Genomic DNA, 12,855 nt, shown 5'->3' with positions numbered 1-12,855 from the left:
CAACCATCAACACTGACTAGAAACATAAATAAAAGGAACTCTTTTTGCTAGGTGTCCCCCTCCAATGGCAAGGCCAGTTATCATATGATGTTCTCAATAGCTATTAACACTGGCAACGCTGCAGATTAAACACTTTGTCTATCTGGTTCTGTTGCAGTAAATTGGCTAGATCATAGCCGAACATTTAGAGAACAAGGAGTTGATGAAAATGAAACGTTACTGTTGAGACGAAAGTTCTTCTATTCAGACCAGAATGTAGATTCAAGAGATCCTGTTCAACTGAATTTGCTTTATGTTCAGGTACAGTATGTGAACCTGGAGTACCAGTTCTAGCTTGCCTGAGGAAACCTGTGTAGGTTAATTAGAAGAAAAATATTACAAAAACAAGTGCTAAATAACTAACTTATTTGTTGCTCAGGTATTCCTATCTTCTAAACTCCTTGTTCTGAATGTGGATTGTTTTGGTTTGGTTTTGGTTTAGCACTCTTGATAGTGTAGAGGCTTTGATTCTCAAAATCAATACGTTCAACTGCATAATGGACATTCAAAAATATAGTGATTTTCATGTCATTCTTCTTTCCTTAAATACATAAATAAATGTGTTCAGTAATGCCTTGTCTTTAGATCATTCTTTTCAGGTATCAGGTATAGTCTTCCCCATTCTGTTGTATGGGTGATGCTTTCTCTGTAATGTCAAATCTCATTTCAATCTTGCAGATGGCTTTCCACTTATCTCTTTCTGCCTGAGCTGCTTCTGCACCTTCTTTACAATATTCAACATAAACAGCACAGAGCAGGTGGGCTTCCTGTTTGAGATGGACCATATCATTTAACACAGTGGGAGCCCACCCAGGCAGGTTCCCGAAATTGTTAGAGATGCTTATACCTTAGGAAGCTTGAGTTTTTCTGTTGAAGATAGTTTCTAACTGTAGTCTCCAGTGTAGTTGGCTGTAATTCAGTTTGAAATCATTAGGGTTGATTTTGTTAGTTGAAAAAAATCCATTGAATGTTTAATGGGATGCTCAGTTGTTATACTTGAAGCTGATTCAAGTAGGATTGCTCTAAATTGCATTTTAAAGCTCTGAGGCAAATTATAAAATGGTTTTAAGATGATTATAAGATGGTATTGGTTGTGGGACTGCACTAAATTTTCAGGAGTTTTAAAAAAATTATCACGCTGTGCTATTCTCATGTCCATTAGATACTTCTTCCAGGTTACTGTTGCAACAGCATGCACTGATACTATCTTGTTTTCTGTGTGGATAGACGAGTCTTCCCATGCCAGAACTATAAAATCCATCGTCTTCTATGACTTCAAAATGTAAACAAAAAGAAAGAAAATGCTGTTTGCCTTCACCTCTTCCTATTTCTGTAACAATAATTTGTTGTTTACTTGCAAGTTAGATCATTTTCCCTGCTATTACAAGGTGGCAAGATAAGAGTTATGTTGGGTGTGAATGCGTACACTTGTGTCTGTGTACATGTATGTAAGTTGTATTTGATATATATGTGCCACAGGAAATATATATCAAATTGTCTTTTTGATCATAGTTGTTACAATCATGGTTTTAGCATGTCTCTGTAGATACTCACCAGAGAAGAATCTATCCCTTTGTTTATTTTATTAGTCATAGACACATCCACAACGGAATAATGAAGACATTCAGACAGAGAAGTGTGTTGCTGGATTCTTGGTCTGTGTTTTAGCTCTTGATGAATTTCAGAGATGGAGTAATTCTTTTGGATGTCCCTGATATGTCTTTGCTTACTTCTTACAGGCTCGTGATGACATTCTGAATGGCTCCCATCCTGTCTCCTTTGAGAAGGCTTGTGAGTTTGGAGGCTTTCAAGCGCAGATCCAGTTTGGACCTCATGTAGAACACAAGCACAAACCTGGATTTTTAGAGTAAATACTTACGTTAACTTATAAATTCAGGTGACCTAAAGTGTAACTATTGTTAGGTTTTCATAGCCTAAAAGCATGTTAGTACTCCAGTTAGTGGTAGCCAGATCCTGTGTGTTTTCTGTGACCAGGAGCCTTGCTGCATAAATCAGCACTTTCAGCTGCTGTGAAGGGGACATTTGGCAGTGACTTATTAGTCAACACAGGGTGCCAGCTTCCCACAGCATGCCAGTTAGGTATGCAGCTGGATTTTCCAACCACATGGTAATGTTGTCCATGGAAGCCCTTTCTGCTTTCTCTGGAAGCCAAGGTTCATGTTACCCAATAGTCTCCTCTCCTTTAATGTATCCATCCTCATGTCATATGCATCCTTGATTGGACTGAGTGTACTGGAAGTTTTGTTATGCCTGCGTTACTGAGTTAGGGAGAACTGGAGTTTTGTTCTTGCTCAGATGTCATCTTCTGCCTGCATTTAGTAATGCCATTTGTGAAGTAAGTGTATGTTAGTATATATCACACGTTTGATTTGTTATGAAAGCGCATGAATGGAAAGATACTTAGTCATTTTACTGAAGTTAATGCTGCTGTGTGTAGATATTGAATTTTCCTAACTTTTTTAATTATGTTAATTAATTGTGTGGATTCACCCTCTCATGGCATTGTATGAATGGAGATGTAGTATTGTGCTCTTTGGATACAAAGTCCTGGCCTGGAGACCCATCCTTTAACCTTGATTGTCATTCTTTACTTTCCTGTTGTCAGATGGGTAAACTTAGTTTGGCTGACTTTTAGAGGTTCCATTTCTATACAAATTTTGATTGTTTTGCCTGCAGTGGAACAGGGATGACAGGCATTATTTAGGCATTCTTCTTGATCTTCTAAATTTAAAGTCATTTTTTACGATCCTCTATCATAACTGTATTTTATGTTCAACAAGAACTGCTGGTTGGATGACATTTCTGCTTTATACAGAATGCTGGCTAGTTGGAAGTCCATAACAGAATAAAATGTTAACACAAAGTGCAGTATCTTTATATGCTAATGTGAGTGAAAAGTATAAATAACCAACCTGCATGTTAGAAAAGAGAACATTACTCCAGTGGGAATAATCTAGAACTGGAATTTCAAATTATTTCAAATTTTAAAACCTTGGCTTTCCTTTTTTTTTTTTTTTTTTTCCTGCAGTGTGTTTTTTCTACTTAATGTATAATTTTAATTTTAATGGGTTTTGACTGTATGAGGATTGAGCATTGCAGGCCACCAAGTCTAGTCTTTTGCTGTCCAGGTGTATAACTAGTTTCATGAAATTAAGCATTTTTGATTTACAAGTAATTCTTGTTGCCTTTTTGTTCTCTGTGGAGAAACTTACTTGAGAACCATAAGGTCCTAGTCACTGTCTTTTGTTTTACTTTTGTTTTAAAGTATAGATGCTTATGATTTAGCTTTACATATGTTTGGCTGTACTAAGCCTTCATGACAGTCTTTTTGTGAAATCTCATGCTTCTGTGTTGAGTCTAATCAAGCCAAGCTCTCTTATTTTGTTATGAGCAATATGTAAAAATAGTATAGATGAATGCTGACTGAAGAGTACATCTCCTGTCATTTCAGGAAACACTTCTTGTTGTTGAAGTGTTTATTCATTCGCTGCTGGGCCCTAAACATGCCTACAGGTTCCCTTAATGGAAGTCTCTGCTCATATAGAAAACAGCATGTAGCAGAATAGTACTAGCATATTTCAGTATTATTTTAAAGCAACTTGGCTTACTTTGCTATGTCTGCAGTATGCAGTGTGCAGAGCTACTTTTTATCCTTTTTTTGCCTTTGATAAGTCATTCTTGGCACGGGTGATGATTACTGCCTGTGTCTTGTTAACCCTTTGATATTGACTGTTGGAATTTTCCTAGAGCTCATGCCAAAGTAAATTGTGAAAACTACCTAATTGCAAATAGCCCTTCCTCATGCAGTTGAAGTTCTGCTTTGCATCCAGAGGCACCCCGTGTTTAAATTTGATGAGAGATTATCTATTAAAGAAATCTTATGATTTGTATGTAGGTAAGAAAGGAGCAGCTAAACCTTGCTAGCGTCTGCCATTTATTTCTAAGCATGCTTGGTGACCACTAAGTTCACTTCTACAATATAGCCTATTTTACTGTCTAAAACTTCTGCAAGAATGTCCAATATACCTTTATGCTAATGAAAAACAATATGCTGGCACTTGGTATAATTGTTTTTGAAGAACTGTAGGAGTAACTCTAATTAGATGAAGTTATATATACGCAGCTTGCTATTAGATGTTTATTAATCGAGTTCATTGTACATTGTTACAATGTGTAATTAAAGATTTTAAAGAAGGCTAAATGAATAATATATTTCATGTGGTTTTGTGAACTCGTTACACAAACTGTTAAATAAAGTAAAGCCATGGTTTGTTGCAACATAAAGAAAATATTATGGGCAGCATCAAAATAATTTGTCTGCAGCTAGTATTTCAACCTTTCAGTTGAGGTGGTTGCTTCTCTATTGATCGAAAAATGGAAGATCATACAAGGAAAAAGTTCATATCTAACTGCCAGCTGCATGTACAAGTGTGCCAATTGGCACTTGACAGACGTAACTTTTTCTCAAGAAGCTCCAAATAATGTTTATTCAGCTATCACTTCTTAGTTAGCTAACAAGATAAGTAGACATGCTTGAAAATCTGATGTTCTCAATAGCTGGTCGGCATAAGAATAGTTGAGAAAATCAACTTAGCTAATAAAAGATGAGAACTGAAAGTGCATGATTATCCCTTCTCTGTATAAATCCATTGCTAGATTGAGAGTGCATTCAACTCAGTTATTTTTGATTTTCTTAGAAGTGAATGTAACCAAACTGGTTTGAACGTATGAAATTCTGTGTTAAAAGCACTGTTCAGTTTTTGTTTTGCTTTTTATTTTTAGAATAGATGTACTAGCTTTTTAGGATAATAAGCCGTATTCAGACCTTATCTATAGAGTTCATTTTGTAGAAGAGATTTAATTAAGATGTAATCAGTTGAGACACAACTACTGAAACAGTGGAAGGCAGATTAGCAAGCGCAGTTGCTCTTACTTGGATTGAAATTGCTAGAGCTTTATGGCAATAACAATGAAAATTCTAACTACTAGAGAGTGTTTTCGAGGAGAGCACAAAATCATCACAGTCTTGAAGTTCTTCTGTTTGTTGTCTGCAGTGGCAGGCTTCCTTTAAAGGGAGCTGGAGGGGAGGAATGATGGGACAATTTTTTTGCCAATCTTTTTTAGGAAATCTGGCTAGATGTCCTTCTCAAAATCTGCAGCTTTTCATGATGTTAGTTGTTTCTGTGTTAATAGTGGGCTTGTATACTCGATAGACCAAAGTGAGGATAAAATCCTCTAGTCCTACTGGATTCTTAGAAACCTCTTTTTTATTATTTTATTTTATTTTTTATCTGTGTAAGTGCTGTTTTTTATGTTGAACTTTGGTTAGAAACCCAAAAATTCTCTTGAAGGGCAGAATTTTCTTCAGACTTAAGGTGAACTGCTGAATATATGGCATAATTTCATCAGACTTCAGTGTTGCAGATAGGAAGATAAAATCCAGAAAAGGACTGCATTTTTTTAATGCACGATGCTAACAAGTCTTCAAGTTGGGTTGATGTTTGGCTGAGATAAAAGTCTAATTTAATTGCAAAAAAAAGGAGGTACATACAGCTAGACAGTCTTGTGAGGTGTTCAAGGATTCTTTCTGACTGAACTTACCAGGGAGGCTGAACTTTTGTTTTGTTTACTTTATATTCTGAAACCTTAGTATTTGAGTACTTCAAAAAAATAAATAAAATAAGGCTAGTTATTTGTGACCTTGGTTTTGAGATAATGGCTGGTATTGTGTCCACTTAATGGCTTTGCAGGTTTTCAATAAAATACGTGTTTTAACATGTCTTGGAACATGCAGAGGAAGAACTGAACCACAGGTCAGTAAATCAAAGTGCTTCAGGACAGTAATAGTAGTGTCTGGACTCAGACGCCTAAGTGGCCTAAGCTTTGGTTTCCAAGATTATAGCAAGTGTATGTGGATTAAATGTGAACTCCTTTGAACTGCTAATAGATATTAGAATGCAGCTAGATAATAATAGACATTATATAGATGAACAATAGAAAGTGTCCGAACTTTGTTTACTTTTGACTTTTCTAAACATGAAGAGGGTGTTATGTCAGGACATAGCTGAAGTGGTTTTTATTATTATGCCAATTATCCTCTTGACCTTACCCTACTTAGTGATTGTAGAGAGATTTTTTGCCCACTTTGGGAATGTTGTGGAACATAATACCAACAATAAAGTGTGGAAAGTGTCTGTCCTTAAGAAGACACCACTAACCTGTGGTATTCTTCTTTTTTTTTTTTTTTTTTCTAGCCTAAAAGAATTCCTACCTAAAGAATATACCAAACAAAGAGGGGCTGAAAAGAGAATATTTCAGGTAATTGTGAGGCTGAAAAACTTACTGCAGCTTCATTTCTGTTATAACAAAAATTATCTCTCTTTCACAGGTGTATGATCTCTATATATTTGACTTGTATAACTACCAGAAAATCAGGTTTGAAGAGTCTGATAGCTTTTCTCTTTTCCTTTCCCCCCTTTTCCTCCCCTTTTTCCCCCATCTCCACCCCAGTTCCCTCTCTTGTTCCCCCTCTTGTCCCCCCTTCTTCAGCAGATTTATTGTCCTGATCCTTTTTTATTCACTGATTACTCTTCAGTGTACTTTGTTGAAGGGGACAAAGAAAATATTTAATATTCTTAAGATCATTTTCTCAGTTGCATTGAAATGTAAGGATGTGTGTTTGTGCTAAAATAGAAGCACATTTAGGAAAATCATTAAAACTTCTTACACATAGCCTGCCATGCATTCATTATTCAGGCATGAGCTTCAAATAATATGTAGTTCTGCTAGCGAATGCTTGAATTCAGTGGTGTGCCTGAGAATCATGCAGTTGTAAAAGATGTAAAGCAGTTGAGACTCCAATGTACTGATCCTATTGGAAATGTTCTCCAAGCTGAAGTGGTATAAATGCACTAAATGTCTGTGCTGATTAACATGTGTATTTGGCAATGTAATCTAAACTGAAAAAATCTGAGGTAAACAGCTGAAATAGTACAGTTTCTGGAAAGACATACCAGTGACCTGTGATTTTGAAATCATGTGAAGTCACATCCTTTTCTATGTCTGTTACATTCCTAATGTAGGAACTCAGTAAATCCTATTCTATCCAGAGCTTGTAATACATCTTATGAAAGAGGATGTGTAACACTTCCCTGTGTATACCTTTAGTTGGTGGTGGTGATATTACACTTCAAGCAAAAAAAGATTTATTCATTTCTCTGTGGGATTCATAGCAAATGATTTGCCTACGTCAAATATGATCTGAGTAGTTTCAGTTCCTGACATACTTCAGTGCATGGATGAGAAATTAATCACTGAGGGCTCTAGATGATGGGTGATAACACAACAGCAAGGCAGAATATGCAAACTGATGCTTTGAAAAACTTGTATCTTTTCTTTATAAAATTCTTGAGTTTTTGACATGACTTTCTCCAAATATTCCATCTGCAATGACTGGGTTTCTTGCTCTTCAGCGATCCTGACTCTGTTCTGTACTGAATTTGAGTGGTCTAATCAGTCTGTGTTCTTGGGATGCAAAAAGGTTTTTGGAGTTGCACTTGCTTCTCCAAGTGCTCCTCTGTGAAGTGTTGACAAGAGTGAACTGGAGTAGGCAAGTGTTTCCCATGTTACTGGTGCTCCCCCTGCTGCCATCAATTAGCATGAAGGAGGTGGTAACCAGCAATTCATAGGACAGTGGTGAAGAGATGGGGGGTGCTACAGAAACCCACAAACAGTATTTCAACAGGAGGACTTCAGGACAGGGTTTTCAGCAGAGTAGGAGAGCAGATGCTGAAATGAAGTTTGAATAGGTAATATTCGTAATTCTCATTAGTTAAAGGTATGAAAATTTACTAATGAGTAAATTGTTCAAATAATAAAAATGGAGTTTTAATACACCTAGATGCACATTTCAGAATGAACTACTAGAAAAAAAATAACTGCTCCTTTCTCACCTATAGAATTCTTGTCAACTTATGACAAAAATGTGGATAAAGGTGCAACTGGCTAAATAAATAAATAAACAAACTACAGGAAATCCATTTAAAAGATGACAAATGGTCAATTACAAAGCATGAGGCTTCAGTGAGTTGGAGGTTTAGGGTACAAAGCAGAACTATTCTTCTGCTGGAAAAAATTGTAGGCACTGAGAGTTTTAAATGATTTAAGCCAAGTAAGTAGACATTGACTGTATGAAACATAATGGTGTCACAGAGCAGCAATACCAATAATTTAAAACTGTTTCATAAATGGCTTAAATCTGCTTGACTGAGGCACAAATAAATGGATGATGGTCAAAGAAAAATGTTCCATTTCCACATGTTGCTTATATGTTTTGATAAGGAATTACGGGATATCGTCACACTAACATTTCTACACAGTATTGTTTCAAATGTCTTAATTGGAATGATTATTAACTGAACATTCTTAAAAAGAGAACAGCTAACACCCCATTTTTGTTAGTTACCAGAAAGAGTATTACTTCTGTCTAAGTGATACTGAACTCTCATTACAGGAGCACAAAAACTGTGGTGAGATGACTGAAATAGAAGCCAAAGTGAAATATGTGAAGTTAGCCCGCTCCCTGCGGACCTATGGCGTGTCCTTTTTTCTTGTTAAGGTAATGCAGATCTTGGTGACCATATTGTATGGTTGGTTATGTATTATCATAGGTTTTCCACTAATCAAAGGTCAGAGGTGTTTTTAAGCTTTTTTTTCTGAAAGCAACATCTGGAGGAAAAATAGTTGAAATGACTACCTAAGAGAGAATTGTGATCTGAGTTTTGATGCTAGTCATGCTGAATTCCAGAAAGACAGTTTAGTCTTGATCTGACTTCTTTAAATTGACACTTCTGTTTTTAAATTTTGATTACCATCAAAGTACTTTCTTCATAAAAATATTCACAAAAAAGCTCTGAAGCTGCTTCTGTTGAAAGTTTAATGATAATATGAATTGCATGCTGAAGCCAGTATCTGACCAAGAACTTAATCAGTTGCATGATTAATTTCTCTTAGTCCTTACAATAAGGCTGTGATCTAAAGGTGTTGAAACAATTTGATACCAAGATACTGATGTTTTGCTCTGAAAACTGGACTGAAGCACTAGTGCCTCAGTATTTAGTTACCACATAATTAAAAGAAGGCTAAATTTTGGCTGAGGTTTTTATTCTTAGTTTGCCACAGTTACAGTTCTCAATTTTGTTTATCAATAGGCTGCCTTTCCCTAAAGTACTTAGTCACTGAGAAATTCTAGTGAAGCAGATAGGTGAAAATAAAAAGAAAAAACATGCAGAGCTTAATACTATTCATACAGTAGCCTCTGAAATAATTACCTTTTATTTTTCCTTCTTTTAAGGAAAAATGTTTTATTAGCATCTTTAATGAAGAAAGCAGTCTCAGCTCTCTAAAGGAGCTGTTGAGCTAGCATCCTGACTGAGAAAAATGTTTTCAACTTCATCTGGAGCTACATTCATTTTCAGTGTTACAGGCTCATGTCAACTGTACAGAATGTATGTAGCTCATCGGCATTTTGGAATAGTATGAATCATTAAATTAGTGTAATAAAGAATTACAAAAAAGCTTATTGGTTGTCATTACTACATCTGAATTTTGCAGCTTCTAATCCAGTTATTTAGGAATACAAAGCTAAATATTCTGGATTTTTTTTTTAAATGTGCTGTGGGCATAAATCCTTAAAATGCAAACAATTGGAATTAGATAAAACACCATAAGGAATAAACACTTCAACTTCAAATTGTCAGGCTAATATATTAAGTTTCATCTTGGAAACTATACTAATGTTATGGTGTGCCATTTTCAGTAACTAAAATATTAAAACTAACAAGCATGTATGTTTAGAACCACTAATTCAGAGGGATTTGTTAACACAATCTAGACAGCATGTATGGTAAAAGGTAACCTAGCTATCTTTATATTTTTATATTTTTCATTAAAATCTTACTTTTTTTGGTCATAACTTAAAGCAAGCAGTAACTGAAACAATTATTTTGTAATTTTGTAATTTGTAATGAAACTTGTTTTGAAAGGATAAATTGGTCTGTTTTGAAGCCAATCAAATGGCCAACTATAACTAGGAACTGATTTGTTATGGTGTACATAAATTGAGGGAAGTGGGAGGTGTGGATTCATTTCTATTTAGAATAGTTTATGTAGCAGATTAGTAGTTTGGGCTTGTGCTCTACAACCTTAGAAAAATGAAGAGGTGGAATGCCCAACAAATTATGACAGAGCAGTTCACAGCATGCAGACTGACCCTCTCCTTTCCCCTTGATTAAACTGCTCTTGTGGATTGAAAATAACTAAATTTTCAAATCCAGAATATGGGACAAATTATGGCTGATCTTGCTTAATTTACAGCCCAAGTGAACCCCAACAGTTCTTTCTTTTCTTTCTTTCCCTCTCCAGATATTTTTTTTGAGAAGTGGTTAGTCTGAGTGCAAAAATTTATGGCAACTTTTCAGTCCTTCTGATGCCAATTTCCCGTTCTGCTTCTCTAATATGGTGTTACTTTAAAGGCTTGTCTCTGGAAAGACTGTCATCTTGTGTTTTTCTTTTTTAAAGTTACTTCCAACAATTCTTTCCCTAAAATGCTTCTATTTGCTGGGGGAGGGAGAAAAGGGAGTGTCTTATGAACGGCATAGTAAAAATCATGTAAAGACAATAACTTCATGTTAATGCATTACTTGAAAATGACTTGATATGACCAGAAAAACTGAGTCTTGAGGCTTAAATTGTCCTCATCTGCATGCTATTTTTGCCCTTTTTCAGTATATTCCATCATGACTTTTTTTCCCCTTTATCCTCTGGCATGCTGTGCTTTAATGAAAAACAATCTTTCACACCCTGTTACAGGAAAAAATGAAAGGCAAAAACAAGCTGGTTCCTCGCTTGCTGGGAGTCACCAAAGACTCAGTGATGCGTGTGGATGAGAAGACCAAGGAAGTGTTACAAGAATGGCCACTGACAACTGTGAAACGCTGGGCTGCCTCACCTAAAAGCTTTACCCTGGTAATCTTTCTGTACATGTTGAGAAGGAAGGGCAATCCATGTGATGTGGAGAAAGGAAGATGAACTTGCAATCTCAACGTTTTTTTAATACCTCTTCTATCTGAAAATCTCTAGAATTACGTAGAGCTGCAAAGTCCTAAACTGTTAAATTGGCTTATCTTGGTGTCTATGGTCAGTCTGTATTCTGACGTTTTTAGACAGACTATTTTCCCAAAAGCAGTGTTTAAATCCCTTCTGTAACTTAGAACTAGTGCTGTTATGAAAAATACCATTAAAACCTGCTTAATCGATCACTGGGTTCCATTCAAAATGCAAGTTGTGACTTGTAGGATATGAACATAAGCAAAGTTAAGTTGTCATGAAAACATTTGATAATTACAGATTTAAAGAACTCTCATGAATATGACGTATTTTGTTAATTGTTCCGTAGGAATCCACTGCAAAAAGAGTATTCTGGATATAAAAAGGTCGTTAAATGTGCTAGAGTAAGAGGCAGTGACTAGCAGCTGATATTCACTTCAATAATATGCATTTAATTTCCACTGACATAGTTGATTATGCTTTAGAATAAAATTCTTTAGAATTTTCTCCATTATTTGGTGACTAAGGTTGATGAAGTTAGACTAAATATTTATTGGTCCCCTGGTATTTCAGTTTGTGATCCTTCTGTGAAGCAGACATAAAAAGTATCCTTCCTCTCTCCTTCCTTACTCCCCTATATAGTCTGGTTTTGAATCTTGGAGTAGTTTCAATTATTGTTGGATATAAAAAATACACTTATACAAACAACTTTAAAATGGGAATTAATCCCACATTTGACACTGGTTATTTATCTTTCATTTGCCAAGAGTTAATTTTTCTTTTTTTTTTCTTTCAGGATTTTGGTGAATATCAGGAAAGCTATTACTCAGTACAGACCACTGAAGGAGAACAGATCTCTCAGTTAATCGCAGGTTACATTGATATCATCCTGAAGAAGGTATAATATTGGGATGACATCTAGTAAAAATGCAGTAAAATGACTATACAGCAGTGCAAAAGCTTGAATGTGTGCAAGCTGCAGTTTTTTCCTCTCATGAAGTCAGTATTATCTAGTGTTTTGATGTTATTTAATTTTATCTTTAAGTATCATAAGCTCTTTCAGTTCAACCTCAGCAATTGTTTCTGAAAAATATCGAGGCTGTTAACTACAGTAGTTAGGCTCAATACAAAATGCTTAGGCTTTGCTTTTCCATCTGGAAGATGAACAGCTGGCTATGAGTGTATATCCATAGAACAGACAAAAGTTGTCTTGTCAACTGTGGACTTTAAGCTATGGATCAAAATGGTGAATTAGATGGGAGGAAATGATCACATGGTAGCAGCCTTTAAAACTACATTAAAGACTACGTAGTAGTTGTCTTCTGTCTGTTGCATATACTGCATCAAAGCCGAGGTGGTATTTTGGCAAAAGTAAAGAAAAAAGTCATTTTTGACATATTGCTTAATAAATACTGTGGTCAGTAAAGCAAAGATTTATATTTCACTTCTGCAGAGAGAGAGAGGGAGGAAATTGGTATTTGCGAAGGCACCAGACTATTAGAAACACTTTTTAACAAAATGTTAAGAGAGTAGAGGCTGATAAGCACCTACAGAAAAAAATATTCACAAGTAAATAAATACAACAGCAAAAAGACCTATTTTGCCAACAAATACGAAGTTAAAAGATTTTATTCTGAGCATGTTGTGTACAAAAGCCAAGTGTTTCAAATAGCACTTTTTGCTTCTTGA

General features: G+C 35.5%; 1 protein-coding gene across 4 annotated transcripts in view; it reads left to right on the top strand.

Annotated features, from left to right (window-relative positions):
* Positions 1–12,855, top strand: part of TLN2 (talin 2) — a 222,685-nt gene that overhangs the window by 124,343 nt on the left and 85,487 nt on the right. For all 4 annotated transcript variants that reach the window (XM_084531652.1, XM_084531655.1, XM_084531653.1 and 1 more), the window contains 6 exons: positions 158–300; positions 1,779–1,906; positions 6,315–6,378; positions 8,573–8,677; positions 10,930–11,085; positions 11,963–12,064. In XM_084531652.1, the coding sequence (XP_084387778.1) occupies positions 158–300; positions 1,779–1,906; positions 6,315–6,378; positions 8,573–8,677; positions 10,930–11,085; positions 11,963–12,064 (698 nt within the window). The remainder of the gene's footprint in view (positions 1–157; positions 301–1,778; positions 1,907–6,314; positions 6,379–8,572; positions 8,678–10,929; positions 11,086–11,962; positions 12,065–12,855) is intronic.

The sequence above is a fragment of the Aythya ferina genome, assembly GCF_964211825.1.
Source record: "Aythya ferina genome assembly, chromosome: 11".
Lineage (NCBI taxonomy): Eukaryota > Metazoa > Chordata > Aves > Anseriformes > Anatidae > Aythya > Aythya ferina.
Note: the sequence above shows the minus strand (reverse complement) of the source record. Positions and strands in the feature narration are given on the sequence as shown.